Source organism: Gopherus flavomarginatus, chromosome 2 (genome assembly GCF_025201925.1).
Source record: "Gopherus flavomarginatus isolate rGopFla2 chromosome 2, rGopFla2.mat.asm, whole genome shotgun sequence".
NCBI classification, from domain to species: Eukaryota; Metazoa; Chordata; order Testudines; family Testudinidae; genus Gopherus; species Gopherus flavomarginatus.
In genome coordinates this window covers 128,842,812-128,865,770 of record NC_066618.1, presented here as the reverse complement: position 1 = coordinate 128,865,770, position 22,959 = coordinate 128,842,812, and the positions used below count along the sequence as shown (strand labels likewise).

The 22,959-nt window shown below is 43.3% G+C and overlaps 1 protein-coding gene across 1 annotated transcript in view; it reads right to left on the bottom strand.

Moving 5' to 3' along the window:
• The window catches only part of UBE2QL1 (ubiquitin conjugating enzyme E2 Q family like 1), a 31,282-nt gene extending 14,861 nt beyond the window's left edge, over positions 1-16,421 (bottom strand). Inside the window, exon 1 of the mRNA XM_050938247.1 lies at positions 14,814-16,421. Coding sequence (XP_050794204.1) covers positions 14,814-15,638 — 825 coding nt within the window. The 5' untranslated portion in view covers positions 15,639-16,421. The remainder of the gene's footprint in view (positions 1-14,813) is intronic.
• Between the last annotated feature and the right edge of the window lie 6,538 nt (positions 16,422-22,959).

Sequence of the window (22,959 nt, the reverse complement as noted above, 5' to 3'; positions counted from 1 at the left end):
CTATCTCTGAGACAGTAACAGGGCTTAACACACACCACACTAATCAGCATCTCCTATTGTCTATCTTAGGCCTGGTCTACACTGTGTGGATGTGGGGGGGAAATCAATCTAAGTTATGCAACTTCAATGACATGAATAACGTAGCTGAAGTTGATGTACTTAGATCTACTCACCACGGAGTCTTCACTGCAATGAGTTGACTGCTGACACTTCCCCGTTGACTCCGCCTGTGCCTCTCGTTTCAGTGGAGTACTGGAGTCAGTGGGAGAGCACTCGGGGATCAATTTATCAGACGTGATAAATCGACTCCCGCTGGATTGATCGCTGCCCGCCAATCCGGCGGGTAGTATAGACATACCCTTAGATGGCTACCTGCCTAGTGTTCCGGCTTTCAGGAATCGCATTCTGAGGTGTCTCTCTCTCTCCATTCAATATATATAGGAGTCTAAGCATCTAAATCACACTTTGTGAATCACAGTGATTTCTCTAGGGACCTAAAAGTTAGGTGGTATGCCAGTGACTCCTTTTGTGCATTCAGGCCATTGTAACTCCCAGAGTCACAAGGCTGGTCTACACTAAGGGAGGGGATCGATCTAAGATACGCAACTTCAGCTACGTGAATAATGTAGCTGAAGTCGAAGTATCTTAGATCAAATTACCTACCGTCCTCACGGCGCGGGATTGACGTCCGCGGCTTCCCCGTCGACTCCGCTACCGCCGCTCGCTCCGGTGGATTTCCGGAGTCGACAGAAGCACGTTCGGGGACAGATATATCGCATCTAGATGAGATGCAATATATCGATCCCCGAGAAATCGATTGCTACCTGCCGATACGGCGGGTAGTGAAGACGTAGCCACAATCTCCCTTCTGGTCTATTCCTTGGACACCACAATAACGTGTGGCCCCTTACACTGGGAAAGACAACAAAATGATGATCTAGCTCATATATAGTCACACTGACAAATGTACAGCTAGAAAGCATTGACCAATGTCTTTGGAAGCCCAGGCTTTCCTAAATAATAATGGTAAATTAAATGAAAGTATAAAATTCATATGTCTTTGTAGGAAATGTTCACCATGACTTTGATTCAGCAGAACATTTAAACATGCGCTTACCTTATAGCAGGTAAAATATTCTCATTAACTTCAAAGAAATAGTTATATATCTGAAGTTAAAAGTTTGCTTAAGTGCTCTGCTGGGTTTCGGACCATGGCATCATTGCAGTAACTAATTGCACAATTTTTCATGTCACATTTTAGTACATAAATGTTTACCTCCTCCCAATTGCAGGCTTTTAAATCTACTTTAAAGTATCTGCTTATGAGATATGGTTAATAGTATCACAAACCTGATGTATAAATATTGTAAGTGAATAGCTGCAGCACAAGCAAATTCTGAGCAATATTATTAAGAATAGTTATTTGCAGCTCTATAATTTCAGCAGTAATTTTTCTATGCATCTTTGGCCCCATTCTCCCTATATGGGAATAGCCCATGGAAGCAAATACAAACTCAGTAAATTTCAGATTGTGGCATTTCCCTTGAATTATTCCTTTTGGGGAGGTGAGTGTTCTTTGCCTACCCCCCCTTTAAACACAGTGTTCCAATAGGACATTTGTTAACGGTCAGTAGTATATATGCAGTAGCTCTTAATATAAATAGCTGTGAAGATCTGCTTAATTTCAGAACAATAAAAGTTGAGTGTGGTTCAGGAGCTCCTAATTTCCCCTAATCCCTTTCTCATAGCTACAGAGTGCTGAACTATGCCACCCCCTCCACTAGTACTAGGCTAATGGCATTATCAGCCTGGGTTTCAGTATAGTTGAAGGTCATCAGGGTGACTATCCTATTGACCTCTACGATACTAAGATATTGCAGAACTGATATTTGCATGAGCAGGGTGCAGAACCTATGGGCTTGATCCTGCATTCCTCATCAATTTCAATGGCAGATTTCGGGAAAGCAATAATTGCAGGATTGTTGAAATGCTAAATGCCACAGATGTTTATGGAAAATAGGGTCTCTATATTCTCATGTATAACTGCCAGTAGAAAAATTACTCTAAAATTATTCCCAGGATATTATAGTAATCACTGGTCATATAACCTATAGCATATATCACATTTGTTCAGTTTTCTAAAAATACATTATTTCTAATATCAATATTTGACATAAAGTATTTTTCTTGCTTTGACACTATATGATTGAAGATGACCATTTCTGTCATTGTTGCCACAACTGTTACACAAATCTTACCATCTAAGGTGTCAATGGAAAAGATACTGTCTGTCAAGTAGGATTATCCTTGTTAAATCCATTTATCATAACTGTATCTGAAATTATGAATACTGGTTATGTATTTGTATCTTAGATGTGATTGATCTTGGGGAGACCCACAAAGTAGTTTACATCTAGTCTCACCAGCCCATTGTGAATGAACTATTCAAGCTTGATAGGTCAGTAAGAAGAATCAGCTCTCCAGATAGCTCCTTGTGAGAATGCCTCAGAGAGCAAGGAACCAATGGCCACCCCCCGTCATTTAGCAAAACATGTAAAGGAATGTGATATGGACATGTAACCTCAGATTTCATCTTTGTCTGTAACTTTCCATACACAGGGGCTTTGGGCTTTGTTTGGATAGTAAATTTCCATGCACATGGCAGAGGATATAAAAGACACTTGAGACATCATTATGCCTCATTGCTGCTTCAATTCTTTGGACTGTGGAGTTACAACTAAAAGGAGTATTTTGAACAATGGACTGAGGATCTTCCAGTCTTTTGGAAGCTACCAGAGAGACTTTTACTGCCAGCAGTCTATTCCATCACTGCTATGATCCTGATCTATGAACACTGAAAATCACTTGCATGTATCTGATTCCTTAACCATTCAGTAACTGTCTTCTTTTCTTAACAAAATCTTTAGTTTACTAAGGACTGGCTGACAGCCTGATAGTTGGGTAAGATCTGAGATACGTATTGACCTGGGGGTGTCAGATTGGTAGATCCTCATATATGGGGAATTGAGTTTCAATAACCTCTCACTATATTAGACCTGTTTGTTTCGATGGGAGCCAAGGGCTGGAATGCCTAAAAGGGACTGTGTTTGGCTTCTGGTTAACCAGTGTGGTGGTGCTGCTCCTTTGTTACTGGTTTAGTGAATCTAATTATAGAATAAATCACCAGTTTGGGGGGAACATCTGTCCTGTTTCTTGCAGTATGCTCAGTGTGTGGCATTCTCAGTGTGGCCCATCCCGGGCACCCACTCACATTTCCTATTATGGAAAAACTTTGTTCCATATATAATCACTTTAAAACTTTAATAAACAATCTTTGTAAACAAAGAAAGAGTCCTCTGACAGAAACAGTAGTACTGTTCCATTTGCAGGTTGGCATTGGAGATACCTTGGCAGAGCTGATTGTTGGGAAGTTTGCATATCACCTTCCTGCACTATGTTTTGCTCAAGGCCAGTGCTACTAGTCCTTCACTTTCACAAGCACTAAATTAAACACAGTTTATATAATTGTATTAAATACAGCAATTACAAATTAAATGGCTCCAGAATAATATAACTTAAAAAATGTAACCACCAATAGGTGTCCTCAAAAGTATTTTGTTCCTCACTGGCTGCAATGGTGATATCAGCAAAGTGAAATAGAAAACATGTTCCACCAGTAGACTCGGGATGTCACATTGCACAAAGGTTAAAATAGATTATTCTTGTCATCAGTTTATTTTTGTATATTACATTTATTTCTTGTCAGGGATTTACAGCCCGTGGGATTAAGATTTTGGACTTGATCTTGCAGTACTTGTACAGGAAAATCTCCCACCGATGACAGTAAAATACTTTCTTATGTATGGATGGCAGGATCAGGACCACAGACGAATGTGCTTCCTCTTTCTCCTTGCCTTTTCTTTGCTGTATGCATAAGAGTATATTCAGCTGCTCAAAAATTGACTTTGAAAATAAAAAAATACATATCTATCTATGCAGTTATGTAGACAGTCCTCACTTCCATAGTATCTAAGCACCTAACAAACATTAATGGACTTATCTTCACAAATCCATTCAGAGGAAGGAAATACAATCCTCAGTTTACAGAAGGCAAACTGAAACACAGAGTATAACCGACTTGGCAAAGGTCACACAGAAAAACTGTGTCAAAGCTCGGAACTGAAACTAGTTCATCTGATCCCAGGCTAGTTTCTTAACCACAAAAATATCCTTCTCTCCTATCTACTTACAAAATGCATACATCTTAAATATAATGGTTCTACAAATGTCATAAAGCAGTTGTTTGATTAGAAGAATATCATTTTCTTCTCTGTGGCTATTCAAACTTTTGATTTTAATGGCCACAAACTAGGTTGATCACATTGCACTCTTTAATATATCTGGGATTTAGTACTATTATTTACAGGTTTTGCCTTAGGCCACGTCCAGACTAGGTATTAAAATCGATTTTAGATACGCAACTTCAGCTACGGGAATAACGTAGCTGAAGTCGAATTTCTAAAATCGAGGTACTCACCCGTCTGGACGGCGCGGCATCGATGTCCGCGGCTCTCCGTGTCGATTCCGGAACTCCGTTCGGGTTGATGGAGTTCCGGAATCGATGTAAGCGCGCTCGGGGATCGATACATCGCGTCCAGACTAGACGCGATATATCGATCCCCGAGCAATCGATTTTAACCCGCCGATGCCGCGGGTTAGTCTGGACGTGCGCTTAGTAACATCTCTGCTCCACATACTAGGCTAAGGAAAACTGACTTTGAAAAAGGTCCAGGCTTTAAGTGGTTTTGTAAAATAGGAGAGATGCTCACTCTCTCTCCCTCACACCCACTGCTAGACTTTAGATTTGCAGAGGGTCACAGGTCTACTATTCCATCAGCAACTGGTTGTACAGGTTCCATGGATATTTGAGAACATGTACAGAACAGGACTTCTTGATCAAAGTAGCCTGACTCTTAATAAACACCACAAAATCCTCAAAGCAGAGAGAAAAGATGGGATGATAGTGCAAAGGTTTCTGAGGGCAGGCATATATGCATGTATGTGTGCGCAATTTGTTTGTGTGTGCTCTTCCCCACTGCTTGGCTGTTATTTGGAGTGGTATAAACTGTGTAGAGAGCTCAATCCTACCCTAGAACAGTAGTAATTTTGCTATCTAAAATATGGGTGCTTTTTGTGCATGCTGGGGTGTAGTGCAAACTGATTTCCACCAAGACGCACCCTCTCCTCTCAGAATGTGCCCTTTTTTCATGCTGTTGTCATGGTAGTAATGACAGAAGGGTGGATACCTGGTAAGCAAGCCTGAACAAGGGTACAGATTTCTCTGCTTTCTGAGCCAGGCCTGTTTACTTTTATACTACTGTGGGGCTCAATCCTGAAAGATGCGGAGTGCCCACAGCTCCCACAAACTTCAGTGAGAGCTGAGGATGCTCAAAACAGCACAGAAGTGTTTGACGCCTTGTAGTAATGAGCCCATGGAGTGCAATTATTTTACTCACATACTTAAGTACCACTTAAACCTGTGTCAGGCCAGACCCAAGAGGACACAGGCTGTGCAGTATCATAATGATCACCAAAAACCTGGCATTCAATTAAACAATCATGACAGTTCAATCCTTTGTACATTACATGTATTATACATTTTGGACCAAACTATACATCTTCATTCAATCTTTACTAGGTTCTTACTCAGGCAAAATATTCACCAAAATTAATGAATGTTTTGCCTAAGTAAAAACAGAGTCAGAATTGTACCTTTGTGATCCCCTCTGCTTGGATCTCCCCTTTCCACATGTAAAGGGGACTCGGCTGCCTAATGGCTGTGTTCCCCCTTTGCCAGATCCTGCTGATTGGGATCTGTATGGGAGAGTGGGTAGGTTGGAGCGGGGCGGGGGTATGCATCCTCTCACTCAGCCTGGCGGAGCTCATATTGGAAAACTAATACAATTGAGTGGTGCCCCTCGGACAGCCATGGCCAAACAAGATCCTGGCAATAAGATTCCAATGTTGCAAAGGCCAAAACTACTGCGGAAACAGAGCTTCCACATGGAAGTCCCTGTCCCTGTGTAGATCCCTTGGGATTTGTTCCAGTCCTAGGAGATTTCCAGGGTTTGAGGGTAGCCCCATACCTGGTTCAGGCATACCAAACTGTCCCTGTCCTACAGAATAGCACCTTGTGGCTCCTCCCACGTATTTTCCTGTGAGATAGGACAATTGGGCCCTGAGTAAAGCCTTCAGGATTTGATTCTTATTTCAGAAGTGTGATTCCTTACAATATTTGACAAAAAAAGGCAAATCCTACACAACTCACTCAAGTGAGCAGCCCCGCTAAAGTAAATGGGGACTACTTGTGTGATTCAGGCTCTTCATACAAAATTGCATCTAATTAGTTGTGATAAAAGCAGGTGTTTCTTAAGAAATCATCTATCCTGGGTATCAGCCAAGTACTGCAAGGGAGAATTAGTTCTATGTGCCAAGAAAGTATGTTTTAAAAACAGTAATTTTTCTCATTTTTAGTTATTTCACTAATTTGATCATTATTTTTAACAATATGGTACTACTTTAGAATATTTTAAAAATCTTTAGAATTCTTTCGCTGTGTATACTTTGAAGGGATAAAATGAAGATTATTTTCTCCCTTCTGTTTAAAAGAATTAAGACATCTTCTATTTCAGTGAGTTGGAATCCCTGTGTCTCCACTCCCACTCCACAGAATAAATTTGCATAATAATACACTCTATAGTCAGGACAGCAGCACAATGCACATGAACAATGTTGTTTTGTCAGGTCATACATCACTGTCCAGCATCTCAATGGTGCAAATAAAAGTTGAAGTTTAAAATCCGAGCTTCATAAATTATAGTCTAAAATAGCTCTCAGATTGCTAACGACATACCTGATTTTCTTCATGCATCTAAGGGCTTGTCTTCACTACGGGGAGATCAACGCTGCTGCAATTAATGCAACAAGGGTTGATTTAGTGGATCTAGTGAAGACGCTCTAAATCAACATCAGAGTGCTCTCTGGTTGACCCCAGTACTCTAGCTCTCCAAGAAGAATAAGGGAAGTCGACTGGAGAGTGTATCCTGTCGATGCAGCACAGTAAAGACACTGCAGTAAGTCAACCTAAGTGACATCGATTTCATCTACGTTATTCACATAGCTGGAGTAGCGTAACTTAGGTCGACTTACCCTGGTAGTGAAGACAAGCCCTTATTCCTTATTTTTTCTGCTTAAAGTTCACATCTTTTCCTGTGACATGCCTGCTACTTAATGACCGTTACCTTTGTCATTTCTTATAGGCTTGCATACTACTAAACATGGCTCTCAGTCATGGTTCTAAACACTTGTCCTCACCACCCATGCCTGAAGTCATTCTGTTGGGGTAAACCCAGGAGGCATAACCAATTAACAGAAAACAATCACATACTAAATGTAATGTATAAAGCTCTGTGTGGCTTGGGTTATGGCTATCTTAGGCCTTGTCTACACTACAAAATTAAGTCGACCTAAATTAGGTTGACGTACATCCTCCACAGTAATTACTGTGGTGATTCATGTCTACACTTTGCCTCCTGTGCAGTGGTGTGCATCCTCACCACTGTGGGACACCGACAGCCCAAGCTGTGAGCCCCACTCAGGGCTGATAGCCAGCTCGCCATGTAAGTAATGCAGCGTTTACAGAGACACTGCGTCACCCTAACTACAACAACCTAAGCATTTATTAGGTCTGTGTAGTGGGCGACTTACACTGGCAGGAGCAACATTGTAGTGTAGACACTTACAGAGTTAGTTCAATGTAAACTGCCTTACATTGACCTAACTGTAGTGTACGCCAAGCCTCTGACTACCAAGTTTCCTAGGGATAACTGCAGCAGTGGAAATTAGCTGATGGGTCCAAGTTAAGAATCCTTAAATTGAATGTCTGGAGGTTAGTGAAGGCTCATGGATTTGGAATTCATTTCCACTGTTCATATTGGAAAGAGGTGGAGTCTATCAAAAAGTCTGTCTGTTTGCTCAGGCTTTTGCTTCAGGGGGTAAAGGTGGGAACTATTTAGGTTATGTTTAACAGATGGATTCTGTGATTGAATCTCATTTTAATAAAATGATATTAACTAATGTTGTGGTGTTTTTAAGTTTCATACACACAGCGTCAACTGTGACGGATGCACTTTTAAAAATGGAAAAATAAATTAGCAACAAATTAATTTATATAGTATACACTCTATTTGTAAAGTTACACTCTTGTATACATTCCATAGACGGTTGAAACAAATTATTTTTGAAAATGCCTGAATGTACACTTTACATTATAACCTGAATTATAAAATGTTACATATTAAAAAAAGAAAACAAAAACCTGGACTGATCAGCTTAAATCAAGCTCTAGACACTTAAACACATGAGAACACTCCCAGCTAGTTTTTTCCTATTTTTAGGACAATAGGTCCTGTCTGCATTCTCATACTTGTCCTATTTGATACAAAAAACAAGCAGCATATATTCTTTACAACAAGGAAGCTTTACAAATGCCACAACCTGCAGAGTTATCATTTAGCTAGTAATTATCTGAAACTATTTTGTCCCCTCACCCAGATAGAGAACACATGAAACACAGTGACTAAAGGCAGGACAGTCCCCCGGTATTACTAATCCAATCCAGGGTCCTGAAACAATTAGGTAATGCTTTCCTGCTACTTCAGCAATTTTTAAATAAAATGGGTGGTTTGTGATTTCTTATTTCCACACTGACAGCCATACTTCTTTCATCATTTTAATAAAACAGATTCAAGCATTATATAGTGAAGCAGCATGGTTTCATTTGACAGTTCAAACAGAACATTTTTTAACATGTAGCAAATAGGAAAAAAATTCTCTTGAAACTATATTAGTTCACTAAAAAAAATAAGTTATGATTTTTTCCTGCAAAATATAAAATGGGGGTGTTTTGGTTCAGTTGATTTAAGGACTTAAAATTTTCTTGTTGAGCCTTAGGGATGTTCTTTATTTTATCCGATTATCATCTACAGTATTTACACAGTTTGCAAAACTGCAAATAAAATGGTTCAATTACTTTTATAGCAATAGTAACTGCTTTGGGATACATTTTGAAGAATGCATGTTTGCAAGTAACCAGATAGCATCAGGGTTTGAAGGGATATGCACTGATCTCAGTCATGCATCATATTATTAAATAAATGTGAGCTACAGCAGACTCTCTGCTTTTTTATTACAGTTATATGACTGGCACTATTCCCATTTCCTTTATTCAGTGAATAACAGCATTTAATATTGTAAGGACAATACTTACTATTCTAGAATGATTTACAAATTTCTGAAGACCAAATTGTTAAGAAAAATAAAAGCTCTTCACTTCATCTGCTACAAGTTACATGTGCAGTTCTCTAAGGCTAGCCACATAGATGTAAAAGGTTCTGCTGGGTCAAGAGTGCTCCAAGACGACAAATATTCTATCCAGGACCTGATGCAGTGTCAGATGATGATATTCAAATGTATTCTTCTAAAGCTATCTTAACTCTTCAGGTGAAATCCCAGCCCCACTAAAGTCAATGGGAGTTTTGTCATTTATTTCAGTGGGGTCAGGATTTGAACTCTGGTACAGGCAGTTAGGCCTAGTTTACACTAGGAAATCAGGTTGATCCACACCCAGAGCAATGCAGTTAAACTGACTTAAGCCCCGCAGTGTACACAACACTAGGTTGATGGGAGAATTCTCCTGTCGTATCTACTGCTTATCAGCGAGGTGGATTACCTATAAAAATGGGAAAACCCCTTCTGTCAACGTAAGTAACATCTTCACTGAAGTACTACAGTGGAGCCACTGCGTTTTAAGTGTAGACAAGTCATTAGGTTTTGCTTACCAAACTGTCAGCAATGAGTACATCAGGAACCAGTTACATAACAGTAATAATAAATATATAATAATAATAACACAGCTCATGGCCCAATCTTTTAAAAAGAGATCCAGAGTTAAGGCAGAAAATATGGGACCAGCCCTTTGAGGTATTGAGAACTTCCTGCAAGGTGCTAAGCAGCATTAACTCCCAATGGAACTGGTCTCATGCCATTAACTCACACCACTGTGGTTAAGGAAGGGCTCAATTCTGCTCCTTCTGAAGTTAATGGAAGTTTTACCATTGACATCAATGGGGGAAAGACTGGGTCCTATTACTTTTACATATCAAATATGCTATTATCACTCAATGTAAAAAGTTGGGAGTCCATAAATCTAAAACTGTAAATTCCACAATGAAAGAAATTCAATCAGGCTATTAATATTAATTTGCAACAAATGTTTTGTATAAACAAAGACCTACTCTGATCAATTTTAGCTCAATGACACGATTCATTTTAATAACTCTTCTCTTGTGTTAATATTAGTTTGCATACTAAAAAATCAACATTATATAATCTAAATACTCTATAGTACATATGCAGTAATCTAATGGAACTTAGAGCATGCCTTAAATATGCAAACTAAAAAGGCTTTCAAAGATAGATTTATAAATATCAATATCATGACCTTTTTTATGTGGTAACAGTAGTAATCTTGTTGACTCAGTAAGTTATTTTTACATGTGTGTTCTTTGAGATATGGATTATACCTCCTATACAAAGTTTGTCTATTTTTTTTTCCTAACTAGTCAAGTAAAATAAAATTAAATCAGACAAGTAATTATTTATTTAGTTAGTTAGTTTTGTGGCCTACAAAATCTTTTATTTTTTTTCCAAAATAAAAAGAAAAAACAAAACAAAACCCCAAAGTAGTGTTAGAACTGAAGGCTCCAATCCTTCAAAGGGACTACTCAGGTGCTTACATTTAGGCAGGACCAGAGTTTTGAAAGCAAGGGCTTGATCTTGTGCCCACCGAAGTTAACAGTAAAATTCTCACTGTGCAGGATCAGGGCATATACACAATCAACCTTTTTGGTTTTGGCACTTCTAAAATATATAAATGGCTGGAACAACTTACACGAAGATAATAAAAATAAACAAAAGTATGTTTCCCAGTGAGATGTTGTATGGCAAACTCTAACCCATGGCAAATTTTTAGAGCAAGATATAAACTCCTGGAATTGGTGAATGAGTGTTATTTGGACTCTATCAAGCATGATAGGTCTGACTTAACGGTTAGGGTTCACTTGCTTAGTTTTTGTTTTTGACAAAACCCTAATATGAGAAATATATTGAAAGGCATTTTTATTTTCAACATAAAATGTAAGCATTTCCTCTACACTGTTGGAAACTAACACAGAACAGCATTATAGTACATAAATATCAAAAAGTGGGTTTGACTAGAAACAAAAAATGAAACTAACCAGCCTAGTTATATTGTTCAAACTGGTGAAAGTGAAAAAAGTAGGCAAACATCTCAAATGGTGCATTGACACACTTGAGTAATTTTGCTCACATAAGAAGTCTTATTAAAGATACATTCTTTCCTAACTGCTTACAGGACTAGGGCATATATATTTAGAATTCTTTCATGTGAAATACTCTACATTCTTAATAGTTAGAATGTTTAATATATATTATCTTAAGTCTTCTTTTAACAATGGAAGTGATACTTTTGATCCTGATCCTGTAACTGTTCTGTGGGCCAGATCCGCCTCCCATTAAAGTCGAAGACTCCCACTGAATTTTGTGGGAGCAGAATTGAGCTCATATTGGGCCAGATCCCACAAGAGCTCCATGCATGACATTCCCTTGAAGATAACGCCCAATATAAGGGTTAACGCACGGGCTAGTGGTGACTACCAAGCTGGAATTCAAATAAGGAATTCTGATGCTGCATTATTCTGGCATGTTTTATGACAGCTTCATAATCCTTCAGTGGAATTGTATGCTAGTAATTATCATTTACTCTTGCACTGTCATTTCTAGTCTATAGAAAGGGCCTACTCTTTCACACCCTTATTTAAATAATAATGATATTTAGCATTTTCACAATGTTTTATATGCTAAACCATTGTACAGATATTAGTTAATTAATCTGACATGAATCATCCTTATTTGTGCAGTTAGTTTCACTGAAGTCAATGTGACTACTTGCAGCATGATAAGAATTAACCAAGTACATTTTTGCAGGATCAGTGGTTACATATTTTCAACATTTATATTCTTATGACTTTAAGATATATGTTCCCATTAAACTAATAGTCAAGAGAGGATAATGTTTAAAATATGAAAATGGTATTAGGATTCTAAAGTGTCTGCACTTTCAGCTGTTGCACTTATGCAATAGAATCAAGATTATATAACATGAGTCTGATTACAAAAAAACATGGCTCTCATTACACAGTGCATGGGTTCTATTACAGGATAGTAATCTATCACAGATTATCAGGCTATAACTTACAAGTATATATTATGTTACTGTTAATATATATATTAACTTGCATTGCACAGTGCATGGCTTTCAAATTTCCCTTTTATGGCTACTTGCCTATTAAATTATTGGCAGTAATTTTAACTGAGCATTTTTACTTTAGCTCACAAATACACATCAATATACATACATGACACTTTCATATTAAATACCTAAGATCAAACTGCTGGCAGTCCTCTAACAAATTTTGGCTTGAACAGATTTAGTTCAACAAAAAAGAAAAGCTTTTCTTTGAAGAAACCATCCTTCTTTGCAACCGAAAACAGAATTTTATTTCAGAAATCTTTTTGGTGATTAAAAGAAGATTGTGAAATTTTACAGTGTGTTCAAGACTAATGTTTAATTGATTAGTAATCTAAGTATTTTATTTAACATTTTTCATATTGAGCCATGATATGAATAAACAAAACATTTAAAACAAAATTATACCCTTAAAACTTCCTTTGACCCTTTTCAGTTTAGAGGTAGAAACAAACCACAGAAAAATATTACAACAGTTTAAGAACTGGTTTAAAAGATTTTAACATAATACTTCTCAATCCTTATTCAAACACAAAGAGAAACATGATCACTATAAAAAGAATGAACAACAAGTAATGGGACATAACAAAACAAATACTACTGAGGTTTAATAAACCATGGATCTATTATAAATTAAGTAAGCCTCTTTTTTACGGGTAGACATTTCTTTGAATTCCAAGATGACCTATCGAAATTGACATCTTCAAGTGAAACAAGGCATACAGTATGAACTAATTGAATAAAAGTGTAGCAGACCTAGAGCCAGACTGAAGGAGGAGGTGAGGACTGTGGAAATGTCTTTCTCAAAATGGTCAGACAAGGTTCAAGGGGGGAAGGATAGCTCAGTGATTTGAGTATTGGCCTACTAAACCCAGGGTTGTAAATGCAATCCTTAAGGGGGCCATTTAAGGATATGGGGCAAAAATCTGTCTGGGAATTGGTCCTGCTTTGAACAGGGGGTTGGACTAGATGATCTCCTGAGGTCCCTTCCAATCCTGATATTCTATGAAACACCTCCTTTATGGGCCAGTCTGTGAAGCTACTGATGAGCAGTTACTCACACAAGCAGTCCCATTAATGAATGTGAGTAAATCTGTAACAATAATGTAATTATTTATTAAACAAATGACCCACTCAAAAGATATCCAGTGAATGTATTTACCTTTGTTCAAAGAAAGAACACCATTTTGCATTGTCTACTATTGCTAGAGGACATGAACCTGTGTGTGTGGGCTAAGTGGAAAGACAACATTTCAAGGACACACTACATGACAGGAAAACCACCTTACATAGACACAGACAACTTGCACATTGTAATGAACATAAAGAAGGATTGGCTAGAGATCTCACAAAAAAATATTCATTCATTATAAATATTTCATGAAAATCTCATTTTAAATGGTGTTCTAAGGGAGAGAGAGAAAAGGGAGTACAACAGAAGTATTTCTTCTTGGCTAAGAGCAAAACATCATTTGATATCTAATACATCTTCTATTGAGGAATTACATATTCTGTACTGGCTGGAGAACCCAAAAGATCTTTTCCAGGGTTAGCCATTATGAACCTAATGTATAGTAAACAATTACTTGATTAGTTTTTTAGACAACAAGATTTTAAAGCTGCACAGCAACGTTGGTAGCTCAGCACTGCGCAAGAATTGTAGCCTGAGTGTAACTAATGTCAAGGAGACAAATCTGTTTAGAGCTATAAAAAATCAGGTGCTGAAGGAATCCCAATAATTGCCCACTATCCCATCCAGTATTTTATCTGTGCAATTCTTGGGAGGGCAGGAAGAGGCCAGACAAAAGTCTGGAAGCTGCAGTTCAAGGCAGTGTATCTTTATACAGTGATACTTGTCTAAAGCAGGAGGCCAGCCAGTCTAGGCTGACTAGTGGAAGGAGGGTTTAATTCTAGATAGAACAAATGTTACCTGAAATCTGGAAGATAATTTGCTCAACACAAAGGGGTTGTCTACTGGGGATGGCTCCTCCAGCAGTTTTCACTATATATTTAGCAAATTATAATGTTAGCTACAGGACAAAGTATAGAAAAGCGGGGATGAAGCCATTCCTTTCAGATCTCCCCCCACCTCCCTGTTACCATTGTATAGAACTGAAAGGAGCAGCTCTCCAATCACCTGACCCACATGACTGACGCTCTTGCCCTTGTGCAGTAGGGAAGTGTTATTATCCCCATTTCACTGAGGAACAGGGAGAGCAGGTGACCCTCCATCGTGGTATCTTGACCTGGCCAAGGTCATATGGGAGCCATTGGCCCAGGAGGCTGTGCAGGAATGGGGGCTTAAACCCCTGCAAGTAAGGAAACAGCTGACACCGCACAGAACCCAGGGTGCCCCAGCCCTTACCTGACCCTTCACCAGGCTGGCTGCGAACTGCCTCATGACCGCCTCCACGGTGTAGGCGCTGGACCAGCCGCGAGGGGTGAGCAGCTCCATGCAGATAGCCCCGCCGTCCAGCACGTAGCCGTTCTCCAGGCGAGGGCTGAGCACCCTCATGAAGGGCGGCGAGAAGGGGAAGTTGTCGGGGAAGGTGAGGTTGAGCAGGATGAACTCTGTGTTGGTCTCCTTCATGTCCTGCCACAGCACCGAGTCCTTGTCCACCTGGTGCAGCTTCACGTTCCAGTCGAACAGGCTCTCGTCCACCAGCTCCACCGAGATGAAGCGGTCGCTCAGCCGGGCGATGTCCTGCAGCTCCTTCATCAGCCGCCGGCTCCGCACCTGCGTGCAGTGCTGCTGCCTGCCCAGGGGCGCCAGCGGGGCAGAGCCCGACGGGGGTGGCACCATCTGGGCAGAGCCGGCCCGGCCGCTGCTGCTCCCCCCCGGCAGCAGCTGCGACTTGGGCTCCTTACCCGCGCCGGGCTCCCTGGAGCTGTGGGACGGGGGCTTCTCCTTGGGGCCCCCCGAGCCAGGCTGCTGCGGCGGCTGCTTGGAGAGCTCCAGCACTTTCTTGGCCTTGTTGCCCGCTGGGCTGCCCTCCTTGCTGGGGCTGCTGCTGCTGCTGCAGCCGGCGCTGCCCTGCTGCTTGTTGCTGCTGTTCTTCTGGCTGCCCTTGGCTCGGAGCGAGGAGCCCTGCTGGCTGCTGCTGCTGCGGTGGTGGTGATGGTGCTTGGGATCCTCCGTGTCCCTGTTGTGCAGCCGGATGAGCCCGATTTTCCGGAGCAGAGTGGCCATGTTGTGTTTGGCGGGTCCGGTTGTAGCCGCTGCCTGGCGAGCCCCGGCGTGGCCCCTCTGCAGAGAGCAGGGCGCTCCTCGGCGTGAGCGAGGAGACAGAAACGTCTGAGCCGGGAGCGGGGAGGGCGGGAGAGACAGAAAGACGATGGGGCCAGGCAATGCTGCTTCTGCTCAGACGCCTCTTTTCACCGGGGCTCCTGCTGGCAGCATTGCAGCACTAGCGCTGCTCCTGGAGTCACCAGAGCTCCACTGCTGTGGCCATAACCCCCCTCGAAAGGGGGGCCGCCCCCTCCACACACCCCGGAGAGGTGCTTCTCCTGCAGATGGCCGGCTGCTTCCCGACGAACCTGCAGTTAATATCGAGCCACGCCACGAGCGCTGCCCGCGGGATTTACCCTTCGCTGCCTCTTCCCCGCGCCCCCTCCCTTCCCTTCCCTCTCTAGCCTTGGACCTGCTGAGGTACCAGATTTCCCTCCTCCTCCAGCTGGTGCGTGAACGTCGCTGTCGAGTCTGGCGGCGGCAGGTTTCCCCTGCGAACGGTGAGATCTGTTCGACTCCCGAGTAGCCCCCTTCGGCCTCCTCGTTTCCCTCTCAGCTGCGGCAGCCGGGCAGCTCCTGGCCCCGGCTCTTTGTTGTGGAATCCGCTCCAGCCAGGCTCGGGGCGCTGCGTGTGTGTCTGGGCTGTTTTGGGCTGACAGAGTCATACAGCGAGAAGGCGGGTGAGGGAATCCCCGATCGCAGCCCAAGGCGTCCTTCCCCCTTCCCTCCCTTTACCTTGTCCTGGCACCGCACTACGCCCGCCCTGCCTTGTCTCTGCAGGTTCCCCGCTTCTGCGGAGCTGAATTGCAGAGGCTGCTCAGTCTGCTGCTCTGCAGGCGGAGAAGGAGGCGGGACACTGGGGAGTGGCCAGGCTGTTGCTCGCACGGGGGCAGGAGCCACTGGCTGGAGGAGAATTAAAATGTTCTTTAATAATGGTGACGGGTTGGTTGGGGACGGCCGCCTCTTCATCCCCTCAACGCGAACAGGTTTTTCGGCCCATTACAGATTTCTCAGCCCACCTGCTCCCCCCAAACGCCCAGGCTAATGTGGCCACATGAGCTTGTGACTGCACAGAGAGTATGAGAAATGTGATCGCTGGGTGCTGGATCCATACAACCGCTTTCCCCTTCAAAGACTGAAAAGGGAAGAGAGAAACATTTTCAGCTGGGGAGGAAGAAGGCAAAGGCTGAAGAATAAATACAACTGTTCATCAGTGAACACATAGTAATGGCCAGTGTGTTTGTGTGTGTGTCCCTGTTGTTAGTATAGTCTATAAAATCGATGTCAAGTCAGTATATGATGAAGGAATAAATCTGTTACAGAATGAGATGTCCTCTGCCCTTTGGTGTGCCCTGGGGAGGCCTCCACTGTGGTTTGGAAGAGCGGCCTGTATATGGGAAGGGATTTGTGAACTCCTTTAAGCCATTTTGGAAACACTGTGAAGGAAACTTAGCAGACTTCTTTAATATGTGCAAATCATAGTATGTTATAGGCAGCAACCATATTTTTTGATCTGAGTAACTGCTTCCTGACACAACTCTAAGGAATTTTGGAGTCGCCCTTTACTTTTCATCCCTATTTTTTTCTCCTTGCTATTAACTTAACAGGTTACTCGTTTTGTCAGGCAGTACTGCATGTGACAATTTAGAATGTTACAACCAGTTGCAATAACCATTTTTTGAAGTTATATAATGTAAAATGCAGATTAAAACAAACAGAAGAAACATTAATGACATTAGTTTGATTTGCCATAATTTTAAAAGAGCTTTTAGAAATCAAGATCCTAAAAATAATTGACAGATAGCATTATACAGGTTGAACCCCTCTAGTTTGGCACCCTTGGGACCTGACCAGTGCTGAATCAGAGAATTTTCCAAACCAGGGGAAGTCAATGCAGAGTGCCAGCAGGTCTCCATAGGCACGGGAAGTAGGAGTGCACAGGGGCAGCAGGTTTGTATAATTTTTGGTGGTGCCCAGACCGGGTCCAAGTCCTGCCCCCCACCCAACCTGCCTTGAAAGCCAATATATATATTTTTAAATAATGTGAAGATGTGAGGGCTCTGGACTGGGGCTGAGGGGTTTGAGAGGGGCTTGGGCAGAGGGTTGGGGTGCAGGGGGCGTGAGGGGTCTGGCTGGGCGTGCAGGCTCTGGAGTGGGTCAGGACCAGGGATGAGTTTGGGGTGCAGGCAGGCTGCCCCCATCTGGGGCCAGAGAGGAGGACTCCCCCCAGCCCTCTCCCCACAGGCAGCACACTCACCTCACACCACTGTCACGGCACGTGCTCCTCTCAGGTCCAGGAAGCCCCCTTGCCTCCCCTGTGGTGGGTGGAGTGGGGCTGCCATCACGTGTGTGCCTACTCCCCAGCTGCTGCCCCTCATTGTAACCCTGGGGTTGGCAACCTTTCAGAAGCGGTGTGCTGAGTATTCATTTATTCACTCTAATTTAAGGTTTCGCATGTCGGTACTACATTTTAACATTTTTAGAAGGTCTCTCTATAAACTATTGTTGTATGTAAAGTAAACAAGTTTTTTAAAATGTTTAAGAAGCTTCATTTAAAATTAAATTAAAATGCAGATCTTATCAGTCTAGTGCAGTGGTTCTTAACCTGGGGCAGGGCCAGTGCAAGCATATTTTGTGCCCTAGATGAAACTTCCACCTTATGCCCCCCCCGCACATTGGTTCATTGAGGGCAAATCCCAACGAGCCATGCCCAGGAGCTGCTCCCCAGACCAGGTTCCCCACTCCCTGCCCCCTGAACTCCCTGGAGGGAGCACAGCCCCCCCGCAAGCCCTCCCCACCCCGCCCAGGTGCCCCCCCACCCAAGTCCACTTACTGGCTTTGCCAGGCTTGGGCCGCTGTAGCAGCTTGGCAGGGAAGAGCCGCCTTCCCGAGGCACCAGAGAGCCAGAGTGTCCTGCTTGCGGCAGCAGCGAGCCCCAGCCATGGAGGAGCCAGCATGGTGCAGGGGGGCAGCAGCTCTGCAAAGGCAGTGGTGCTGCTAGTGGGGAGCAGCTGTGCCCCCCCACCCCTCTTGCCCAAGCTGCGGCCCAGTGCCCCCCCGGGGCTCCTGCAGGCTGCAGTGGATGTATGCGGGCGCCAGCCCCATGCGCCCTCTGGGTCCCCCCTCACCTAGGATTACCATATTTCAACAATCAAAAAAGAGGGGAGAGCCCTGCCCTAGCCCTGCTCGCATCCACTCCCTCCCACTTCCCACCCCAACTGCCGCCGTCAGAACTGCCAATTCCCCCCTGCTCCTTGTCCCCTGACTTCCCCTTCCTGGGACCCCTGTCCCTAACTGCCCTCCAGAACCCCACCCCCTACCTAAGTCTCCCTGCTCCTTATCCCCTGACTGCCCCCTCCTGAGACCCCCCCCCACCCTAACTGCCCTCGTAGGACCCTACCTCCTACCTGTCCCCTGTCTGCCCCAACCCTTATCCACACCCCCGCTCCCAGACAGACCCCCGGGGACTCCCATGCCTCATCCAACTCTCCCCCTGCTCCCTGACTGCCCCCCAGGACTTCTCTTACCATGCCCATGCCAGTCAGATGCTGGCTTCACGTGGAGGCAAAACTCCACGTGCAGTGCTGAGGCATTGGAAGTGGGGGAGCTGCGGGAGGGGCAGCAGAACCTGAGCACACTTCCAGGAGCCGCAGAACCTGAGCGCGGTGAGGAAGAAGCCGAGGGGCATGCCTGCCCAGGCTGCAGCCTGGTGCCCCTCCCCGGGGGGTGGGGCTCCTGCAGCGGATGCATGCAGGCGGTGGTCCCCGTGCACCTCCTGGCTCCCCCCTCGCCGTGCTCAGGCTCTGCGGCTCCTGGGAGTGTGAGCCGCCACCACTGCCCCTCCCGCAGCAGGCTCAGGGCCCCGTGCCCCGGTGGCTCACACTCCCGAAAGCCGCAGAACCAGAGCATGTGAGGGGGGAGCTGGGGGGGTGTGCCTGCTGCCAGTCTGGGGTCCCGGCCACCAGCCCCGCTCAGCCTCTGCCAGCCTGGGGTTCCATTCACTCAGCTGGCAGTGACCCCGGCTGGCAGCCGTGTGCCAGCAAAATCGGCTTGCGTGCATTAACAAATTGGTAAACAACCAAATAGTATGAAAAATATACATGTATTATATATCCCTCTGAATCTGGGCACTTGGTAATTTCTGGTCTCTTGAATAAATATTGACTATTTATTGTGTGGTACTGCAGTTCCCATGGTTCACATAAAATGAAGGAGAACAATTAAAATTATTCAGGTGTAAGCTCCTGCGCAGGAAGCGGAAGACAAAGAAATGGAACATTTCTACAAAGAGCTAGTGGAGGCAATGCAGAAATGGTCCACCTATACAATCATTCAAGGGGACTTAAATGCAATAATAGGTGGAAAGGAGAGTGAGAATGAAAAGTATATGGAAAAATTCAGTAAAGGAGTAAGAAATGATTGCGGAACACATCTGCTTGCATTCACAGAGGCAAATCATCTCCACATAATGAACACAGTATTTCAAAAAGAATAACAGCAGTGGACATGGAAAAGCCTGGATGGTGTCACACTGAATCAGATTGATTATGTATTGACGGATACCAGATGAATCTTCAATGATGTAGCGACAATAGGAGAACGAATTATTTGCACAGGCTCAGATCATCATATGTTGCACTCAGAACTATGCATTAACAATGCCTACAAAAACCGAGTCAAGAGAAACCAGAAACCAAAACAAAAGTGGCACTTCAACAAAGAGGCATTTGCACAGGAAGTGAGTGAAATGGACCTTGAGTATAAGGTCAACAAGCACATTAATGAGGACTATGAAGAGTTTATCTCTCAGATAATCTCACCAGCTAAGAAGGCAAAGGCATTGAAAATGCTGGGATGCAAGCAGAGGATCAGTGAGAAAACTGAATCTGATGGCAAGGAGGGTGCGCATGAAATTAGAAGGAAAAATGGGTGAAGAATACAGAACACTGTGCAAATAAATTCACGTGAAGATCAAAGAAGATCTCAAAGACTTTAGAAAGAAGAAATTGAGAAAGGCGGCTGAAAAGAACAAGTGTCTGAAGAAGGTCAAAAGAGATGTTAGGCTGAAACAGGTTATCCCACAGTGCTGAAAGATTAAAATGGTGAAAGGACATCAGAAAAGAGCAAAATGAAGGGAATATGTACGAAATTCTACAATGATCTCTATTCCTTGTATGTCAATGTCCAGCATACACCGCTGCAGCAGGCAACAGAAGAAGTTCCCGACGTTATGTGGGAAGAAATTGAATATGCAGTTTATAACATAAAGAGAGGAAAGAACCCGGGTGTGGATGATATTTGGCCAGAATATCTCAAAGCAGGGGAAGATACTCTCTTCAAAGCGTTGGTGCAATGGTTCACCATCTCCATCAATAACAAGCATGTTCTAGATGCATGGAAGAAATTGAAAACAATACTGTTGATGAAGAAAGGCAATTCAGAAGAACTGAGCAACTACCATCTGATCACACTCCTCTCACCAGTGTATAAGGTCACCCATGTCATACTCAATCAGATTAAGAAGGATCTTGAAATTCATGAAAGCAGAGAACAAGCTGGTTTCCGCTCAGGGTATTCAACAATTGATCACATTCACTCAGTTCGGCAGCTCTTCGAAAAATGCAAGGATTACAAAGTACCATTGTATATTGCATTTGTCGACTACCAAAAGGCATTTGACTCAGTGGAGACTAATGCTGTACTCAAGTCACTCAACGAAATCTGAATCGACCCAAGGTAAATTGACCTGCTGAAAGAAATGAACTGCAATTGTTTGACAGAGATAACATTATCAATGTCCTCTGCATTATTATTATACATAGAGGAGTAAGACAAGTCGACACAATCTCACCGAATCTGTTTGCAGCAATACTGGAATCACTGTTCAAGAGATTGGATGGAGAAAAGGAATCAGAATTGATGGAGAACAGTTAACATATCTTCTCTTCACTGATGACTGTGTAATATTGGCAAAGGGCACAGCAGAACTGGAGAACAAATTGCAATAACTACAAACACTTTTGCATGATATCGGATTGGAAGTGAACGTGTCAAAGATGAAGTGGATGCAGAATGAGCATTGTGCAGCAGGAATCATCACTATAAATAGGAAATTAATCGAGGAGGTCGACAAATATATTTATCCGGGTCAGCAGCTGAACAGACACACCTCATTCAAAGGGGAAAGCAGTAGGAGGAAAAAAGCAGGGTAGGCAAGTTTCAACAAAATAAAGACGTCTCTAGTGGATGGTGAACTGCCCATAAAGAAAAGGAAAGAACTGTTTAATTGCACTATTCTGCCAGCAATGATATACGGAGTGGAAAGCTGGTCAACAACAAAAATGGAGGAAGAAAAATTAACGGTCACCCAGAGAGCAATGGAAAAGCAAATGTGTAAGATATCACTCCATGATCACATACCGAATGAGATCAGAAGGCATACAGAGGTGACCGATGTAGAGCAGGTAATTCACAACACAAAGAGGAGATGGGCGGGTCATGTAGACCACAGGCAAGACGATAGGTGGACCACCTGCATCAGTGACTGGAGCCCCGTAGACCACAAGCAACTATTGGGCAGACCAAAAATGTGCTGGGCTGATCCCATGACAAAACTTTTTGGCCAGAAATGGAAAGAACATGCTCACAACGAAATGGAATGATGTGGCATCAACTTCCGTTCATGGAGAGATGGAGGAGGACAAGCTGGACAAAGGTGACTGCTTTATCTTTTATGCAATATGCTTCAATTTTTTATGATATGTTTACTGACAGATCAAAATATTCCTCGTAACTGGGTTGTCTGGGTGGCACCCCCTTGTGGCCTGCAAAGCCCTGACTTCTCCACTGTGGGTCCCTGATGGTTGGGTGTTGCCCCTCACAGATCCAGTGTTGTAGTGTCTTAGCCCTCCAACCAAGGCACACTAGGAAGTCTATCCCTTCTGGGGTGTTAGAGTCCAAACAAAAAGAAAAACAATAAAGCAAGGGCATCCAAGGATGTGTTGGAGGGACTGCGCTATTCCGCTTCATGCTTTTCTCTTTGCACTAGTCCCTTCTTTTCCTTTTTCCTGGGCCTAACCATCCCACCCAAATATACCAAATGCCTCATCTAAGTAGCAAGTTGTCTTAGGCTATTGGCTGGAACCAGGCTTCCCTGGTCAAGGAAGTAGCAGAGCTCTACTCTCCTTCCTGGTCGATCTGAACTGGGCTATGTCTTCTCCTTTTAACTTCCCTCTCCACATCTGATATTGGCTGCAGGTTTAGCAGAATAAGGGATCTTTAA